The sequence below is a fragment of the Setaria italica genome, chromosome V (assembly GCF_000263155.2).
Source record: "Setaria italica strain Yugu1 chromosome V, Setaria_italica_v2.0, whole genome shotgun sequence".
In the NCBI taxonomy this organism is placed as follows: Eukaryota; Viridiplantae; Streptophyta; class Magnoliopsida; order Poales; family Poaceae; genus Setaria; species Setaria italica.
The window spans coordinates 36,284,001-36,291,647 of record NC_028454.1 but is presented as its reverse complement, the minus strand read 5'-3'; the positions used below and the strand labels follow the sequence as shown (position 1 = coordinate 36,291,647).

At 42.9% G+C, this 7,647-nt stretch overlaps 1 protein-coding gene across 5 annotated transcripts; it reads left to right on the top strand.

The window, feature by feature from the left end:
* Positions 1–1,082: 1,082 nt before the first annotated feature.
* Positions 1,083–6,194, top strand: LOC101781505 (mitochondrial-processing peptidase subunit alpha). Of its 5 annotated transcripts, none has more exons than XM_022826507.1 (13): positions 1,083–1,289; positions 2,108–2,317; positions 2,418–2,714; positions 2,790–2,957; positions 3,038–3,205; positions 3,294–3,374; positions 3,512–3,578; positions 3,667–3,764; positions 4,544–4,595; positions 4,687–4,757; positions 4,852–4,873; positions 5,577–5,689; positions 5,789–6,194. In XM_022826507.1, the coding sequence occupies exons 1-10, from the start codon at positions 1,248–1,250 to the stop codon at positions 4,707–4,709; spliced, it is 1,206 nt and encodes a 401-aa protein (XP_022682242.1). In that variant the 5' UTR covers positions 1,083–1,247; the 3' UTR covers positions 4,710–4,757; positions 4,852–4,873; positions 5,577–5,689; positions 5,789–6,194. The 5 variants fall into 5 exon arrangements, with proteins under 5 accessions (XP_022682242.1, XP_022682241.1, XP_022682240.1 ...); XM_022826506.1 differs by having other exon boundaries at positions 4,852–4,901; XM_022826505.1 differs by having other exon boundaries at positions 3,667–4,595.
* The last annotated feature ends 1,453 nt before the right edge of the window (positions 6,195–7,647 follow it).

Here is a 7,647-nt window from a genome sequence, read left to right as displayed (position 1 = left end):
AGAATGGACTCCCGATCCATCCATCCTTAAGTCCGACTGTCTGTCAGCGATCTAAGTTTCTATCTAACCCAGAGGCACAGAGATCCCCATCGGCTTTTATCATTAGGGAAGCGAGGAAAGAGGCGGAAAGACTCCCATCGATGAGCTTCTAAAGAGAGTAGAATGTCGTAGCCCACGAATTAGCATAGCTAGCAAAAAGGTTGTGTCATAGTGCAGTATGGCGTGATCGATACCCGGTCTATGTTAAGCCTTTAGTTGCTCAAGATCAGTGTTATTCTAAACGCTAAACGGTAAACAGTCGATCACTCTTTATTTAGTGTTTAGACAGTTTAAATGGTGTTTAGATGGAATTGAACGGTCTAAACAGTTTTGCACTTTATCACTAAATTATACATAATCATGCTCATAAAAGATCGAGTATTTTAAAAAGTATATATATTTATGCATATAAAAGACCAAGTACATATATTCATGCATTCAACAAACCAAATATAAATATTTATCTTTGAAAAAACTTAAGTATATATATTTATGGAAGTAATAATTTAAGTGGAATTGATCGTGTAAACGGCCGTTTAGCCTGTATAATAGCGTTTAATTCCATTCTGGCTGTTTAGCCTGTTTAATCCTTTTTGACCGTTTAAACCCGTTTCTGTTTAATGGACCGTTCACAGCTTAAACAAAATAGTTGGCCTCCGGTTCACTGTTTAGACGCCGTTTAAACGGCCGTTTAGGCGAACACTGCTCAAGATTGTAAACATTTTTTAAGTAACCAATATATCTCTCTTTAAAAAAAAAGAGAAAGGATAAAACGAAGGATATTCCATCGCAAAGAATAAACTAAAGCACATGCCACTAGACACAAAAAATGAATTTTACTGAAAGTAACGGATGTGGTCATATGGAGGTGCAATTTTCCTTCTAGCTTTTATCTCATGACTCATGCAAAGCTCCACGGCTAGCTCCCAAAACTTGCGAAGAGAATAAAAATAAATGGGCTATTTTGCTTAACAAGTGGGCCAAGGCCAGCCACGGCCCAAAACCGAGCTCGACCACCGGGCCGCACGCCTTCTCTCCTCGAGTCGACACGTGCGCTGCACAAGACCTCACCGCGCTGCTCCCGCTGCGGCGCTGCCACCTCCCCGGCGGGCGGCGGCTTCCCCACAATCTAGGAATCCGCCCGGGCGTCCGTCCCTCGATCACGCTCGCGGCCTCCCGTGCGGCCGTGCCACGGGGCCGCCGCAGCCATGTACCGCGTGACCGGGAGCCACCTCGTCGCTTCTCTCAAGGTACCGCCCGACGGAGGGATGCTGCGTGCGGCCGATATATGTGTTGTAGTTTGCTTGTTCTAGCCGTCTAGCTTTGATCCCGTGAAATGGGGGCGGCCGGGCGGGAGAGTACGGTGCTTGATGTTGTTCGGTTTGCCACTCGACTGGAGAAGAAAGTTGTATCCTTTTTTCGTGAAATAGCTAGGGAATTAGAGATGTTCATCGCCTTACGATATCCAGTGATTTCATACCGAATTCGGTTCAGAGAACACTGCTGGTGCACGCCAATTATCAGTAAGCGGGATGTGATTTTGGTTCCATCGTTGCCGTTGATGCTTCAGGTTATGTTAGATGCATGGCGACAGCTTGTTTCGTGTATCTGTTTTCCCAAGTTTTGGCGTTAAGGTTGTGTTAGAGCATTTCCTTGGCTAGTGTTGCACGAATGTTTAGATGATGAGGGCTCTCAGTCACCGAATTGGAAATCAGCTCTATAATGATATTCCTAGTGCCAATTTTTTTTTTACAAGTTGTATTAATAGATGTTTTAAGCAACTGTAGTTTGCATGTAACTAATACACTGTAATCTAACGCTCAAAGAGGATATACAAGTTAATCACCACCCTTTTTCTTTTCTCCTTTGCTGTAAATTTGGTCATCATTTGAAGCAGTTAATCTATTATTCTGTGCACATGAGTTTCTTTTATTTTTTACATGCAAGGTGTTCTGCATTTGCCATAGCTTTCGGCTGATGTTACCCGGTGTGTCTGCCGACACACAAATCTGCTTTGTTTCATTTTTCATCATTACTGTGGACATATTTTTTGCTTATGTATTCGCAGGGACATGGTTCTAGTAGGTTTGCTAGTACAAGTGTTATTAAGCAGTCTTCAGGAGGTTCATTTGGGGGGAAGTCGAGCCAGCTTCCTCCTCTCGATGTGCCTCTCCGTGGCATTACCCTTCCTCCACCACTTCCAGACTATGTAGAGCCAGCTAAGATAAAAATCACCAGTCTTCCAAACGGCATCAAAATTGCGTCCGAAACATCACCGGTATTTACTTGAACAACACTGCATCGTTTTAGATGTTTCATTCATATATGTCTTCGCCTCCATCTGCGAGAAAGTAACTTCTGTTAGGATTTTACTGCAGAGCCCAGCTGCATCAGTAGGACTGTACATTAACTGTGGTTCTATATATGAAGCACCTGAGTCGTCTGGAGCAACACATCTGTTGGATCTAATGGCCTTCAAGAGCACCACAAATAGGAGTCATTTACGGCTAGTTCGTGAAGTAGATGCCATTGGAGGGAATGTTTATATGTCAGCCTCTCGTGAGCAAATGTGCTATACCTATGATGCATTCAAGGCTTATGTACCTGAGATGGTTGAAGTGCTCATTGATAGTGTGAGGAACCCAGCATTTTTTGATTGGGAGGTTAAAGAGCAGGTATTTTGTTATTTGAAGGAAACCACTTCATGCTTTCCTTGACAGGGTGTTAATGATGTCTTGTTGCTGCTACAGCTGCAGAAGATGCAAGCCGACATAGCTGAAGTTTCTGATAATCCCCAGTACTTACTTTTAGAGGCACTCCATTCAGCTGGCTATTCTGGGGCACTGGCAAAGCCTCTGGTGGCTCCAGTATCAGCCGTACATAGGTTGGACAGTAGTATCCTCGAGAAATTCATTTATGTAAGGCTCACCAATTTTCATTCAAAGTATTACTGTTATGGAGGTTTTGCTTTGACCATTGCATATGTTGAGGGATCCAGGAAAACTATATTGCTCCAAGGATGGTCCTTGTGGCAACAGGAGTTGAACATGATGAGTTAGTATCAATTGCTGAGCCACTTCTGTCAGACCTCCCTGGTGTGAAGCCTCCGGAAGACCCAAAATCGGTCTATGTAGGTGGAGATTATCGTTGTCAAGCAGACTCTGCAGTGAGTTCTTGTTGCTACCTGGTGCTTACGGGTTATACATGATGCATTTGGTTTATTTCTGTACTCATAGCTTATTTTTTTGGAACAGAAAACACATGTAGCTCTCGCTTTTGAAGTGCCAGGTGGGTTTTATGAGGAGAAAACAGCTATCATTGCGATGATCCTTAAGGTACTATTGACAAACATTCAGGTTTCTTGGAGCTCCATATTGGATTTTCTTTTTCTTGGAGACACTCTATAGTTTAGACATTTATTAGTGGTTGGCACACTTGTACTAGATGTTAAGTTCTGAGAATTTTTTTGCAGATGCTCATGGGTGGAGGATGTTTTTGCTCTTCTGGCGGTCTTGGGAATGGCATTTATTCCCGACTATGTATGTATCTTTGCAGTTTTTCATCCCTGTTAACGAGTCAATAACTTTTGAAGTTATTTAGTATTTAAACACAATGTTTAACGCACAGATCTTCGGATCCTAACCAACTACCAACAGATCGAGTTCTTCTCCGCGTTCAACAGTATCTATGATCGTTCTGGTCTTTTTGGCATTCAAGCAATAACTGTAAGCCTCTTATATTGTGTTCTCATGAAACCCAGGAAGATAGCACTTGACGCTTCTCTTGTCTGTCTTGGAAATATCCTGCACTCTTTAGTTTCCAATATGTTTATTGTGTAACATTTGACCTTTGTGCTTAGTTGATGTGTGTGCACGTTCACGTTTTGACTTAGCTTTATTCAGTCTTAAGCAAAGAAAGCATGTGAAAGACTAGGTGAATGTGTGAATAAGTTCTAGTAGGCTAGTAGCTAGTGGTTTTTCTGGCCATTATAGAGGGCAGAAGTAAACCAAAGCACCATGGGAATGTTCCATGTTCTTGATTGCAATAACAAATGGTAGAGAGGTGGCCAATAATTTCCCAGGATACATCCAACAGGATTGTGACCTTGTGTCAGATACCATCCGACTGGATCCTCTATTCAGAGTAAATGCCGAAGAGACATCTCAACTGCCCTATATTTATCAAACAAGTTGATTTTTGTGACCCATCCCACATCTCTGTATTTTGTCCAAAATTGTGTTCACCATTTCCCCCTCTGGCCTTCCCCATTATCTCTACCTTGGCTTGGAAGATGTTATGTAAAGAACATGTCAAGATTGTCTACATACTTGCAGAGATTCAGCATGCTCTTTTTTCTATCATTGTATTATCAAATAAATGGTAGCCTTTATTGTTGTCTCCTGTACGTTATGTCGTTGTGAACTTACTCCTTGTTATACAATTGAATCTGACATAGCCTGGTGACTTGCAATAATTCAATCGGAGCCCTGATTTTGTGTCAAAGGTTGTGGATTTGGTAGCGGGAGAACTCCTTGAAGTTGCTACTCCTGGAAAAGGTTTCTTGTTTGACATCTTGAGATTTATGGTGGATCTTTGTGTAGATTAGCCGTATTGATGATATTTTCTCATTGCTGTATTTTTACCTAGTTACACAAGAAGAGCTTGATTGAGCTAAACATGAGACCAAGTCTGCAGTATTGATGATCTTGGAGTCAAGAGTGCGCATTCATAACCCCTAGACCCTAGTTGGATCCTTTGTACTTATCTTTTGTTTTGTATGAAAGCATTACCATTTTCGTTTCTTCATTGCAGGCTCTAGCATCTGAGGAACTTGGTAAGCAGATTTTGACTTTTGGGGAAAGGTATAATTATACGAGCATTGATCAATCAGTGATTAATTGCATCCCATTCTTAAACTTCCACACACACTAGCCATGTATTAGACTATTAGTATAGTTTACAATGTGGAAAATCGTATCAGCCCCATTGACCAAACCTGGCAATAATGCTATGGAAATCGTATTGGACCCTTTTTGACTTTAGGCTTTCAGAATTTGTGACTGTTCCTATAAACAATACCCAAACATGCTCCTATAAAAAAAAAAACCCAAACAGGCTTGCTTGGTAACCTGTGGTGTGTGGATTAGGCCCTGGCTGAAATGGAAATTCATCTGGAGCGCTGATCTTGGGTTGTTCAGGTTCAGTTGCATCTTTAATGGTGCAGGACTGGGCTTTGTCCATGGGCTCTGTAGTCTGTACATGAACAGTTAAGCAAGGAACTTTCATGTCTGTCTCTGTGTATGAAGAGGCCTGGTGAACCAAGTCCAGGGTTGGCACTTGGCAGTAGAACTAAAATGGGTTGGGTAGGGTTATTCTTGTGGACTTAGGCCTTGGGTTTTAAGATAAGTCTAGTTGAGTTGAGCTACATTGGGACTGTGCTGCTTGTTTGACTCAATGGTTCAGGTGGGATCCATGTTTGCTTCTCCTTTCTCTCTTTCCATGGTTGTGAATGCGATTTGCCTATGTTGGTATTGCAGCAAACCTATTGAGAGTTTCTTGAAATATCTTGAAGAAATCACTTTGGATGACATTTCTTCAACCGCCAAGAAGATCATTTCTTCACCCCTTACAATGGCATCGATGGGCGATGGTACGTTGTAACACCCACATCGCTTTTCTCCCTTCCCCCTTTCTCGGAAAGATTGTTGTACCTGTGGAGTTGTGATTTGCTTGAATGTCTTCCTTGCAGTTGTTCATGTACCTAGCTATGAGTCAGTCAGCCGGAAGTTTCACTCAAAGTGAGGAAGCCTATATGGCTGATCAGCTGTGCCTCATGACTTGCAAGGTGCAGATGTGTAACTCTTCTGGTCTACGCTAACTTCTCTTGGACATCTATAAGCAAAATAGTAGCCAATGGCAATGGTGATGACAGTGCCATCTCATATTCTTTTGTTCTGCTAATGCTAGAGATTAGGGGGAAAAGAAAAGCCGTGACAGCTCTGATCTCCTTGCTGTAGGGATCATGTTTGTTTGCTTTTCCTATACTGAGGAACGAGCATAGCCAAGCTGTCTCCGCTGAATTTGTATAGTCCGTAAAACTTTGGAGTCATTTTGACGTTTTGTTGACCTGATAACTGATGGCTGCCTTTTTTTTTCGCCTTTTGAACCTTGGTCTCTGGTTCTGAAGAAGTTCCTCTGTGACTGATCTGTTTCTTTGCATTTGATCCGTACAGTGCTGATGCTCAGCCTGAATGTGACGCTGGGTGCTGAGTCTTCGGACAGTTGCTAAGAACAAAACAGGTGGCAGCGACTGTGACGCTCGTTTCGCCTGAGGATTCGTCAGGGTAGGCGCATTTGCAGCTATCTATGGGCGACGATACTTGGGTATGGTTCCGATAACAGCACTCATAGTCGCATTGCCATGGTCCAGAAGAATGCCCCGGGCCCCGTGTCGCTCTCATTACCATGGTCCTGAAAGGATGCCGAGCACGTCTCCTTCCACCTCAAATTCCCGATTCCAGAAACTGTGAACCATACACCTTTTTCAGTTCTAGAGTGCAGACGAATCCCTGCTTTTTACGTGAGCGCGTGAAATGGACTTTCTCGTCTACACATACCGAGGGGATATCGGATGGATAGAGGAACTGAGGCCTTCAGGTCTTGTTTAGTTCCTAATTTGGGAGTGGTAAAATTAGCATTTTGCTATAAATGCGCAACTGTAGCATTTCATTTGTATTTGTGAATTATTGTCCAAACATTGACTAATTAGGCTCAAAAGATTCGTCTCGCAAAGTACAATAAAACTGTGTAATTAATTTTTGATTTTATCTACATTTAGTATTCCATGCATGTACCGCAAGTTTGATGTGATGAGGAATCAAAACTTTTTGCATAGTGCTAAAGTTAGGAATTTGAGAGTAACTAAACATGGCCTGAGTTCAACGGAGGGCAAAAAAAATCCTCCGTTGGCTGCACAGACGACGTGCAAAAAGTGCGCACCTGGAAATTGTTTACTCCCGGCAGCGACATACTTGTGCACGGTGCAGTGCAGTGTGCGCACCGTCCATTTCGAGAAATCACGCACTACAATGTTTGAAAAGGAAAATCACGTACTACAGCCGGAAGCTTTCGGAAAGGCAAAAGGGAGCGAGCGCGGTGTCATCAGGTCATGTGCCGAGATGCGCAAGAGCGGAGAGCCAACCGCCCAATGCACGCGCCCGCTCGTGAACTCCAGCGCCGCCTGTCCGTCTGGTGCCCCAGTCGGCAGCTGCCTAGTATGCCCTTGCCTACTTGCCCGTACAACCGATATGAGAGCTTTGGCCCTTGTTTAGGTCTTATTTAGCTCCCAATTTGGAAGTGGTAAAATTGGCATTTTACCATGAATGCGCAACTGTAGCGTTTCGTTTGTATTTGTGAATTATTGTCCAAATATTGACTAATTAGGCTCAAAAGATTCGTCTCGCAAAGTACAACAAAACTATACAGTTAGTTTTTGATTTCGTCTACATTTAGTATTCCATGCATGTATCGCAAGTTTGATGTGATGGGGAATCTTCTTTTTGCATAGTGTCAAAGTTGGGAGTTGGGAGGAAACTAAACATGGCCTTA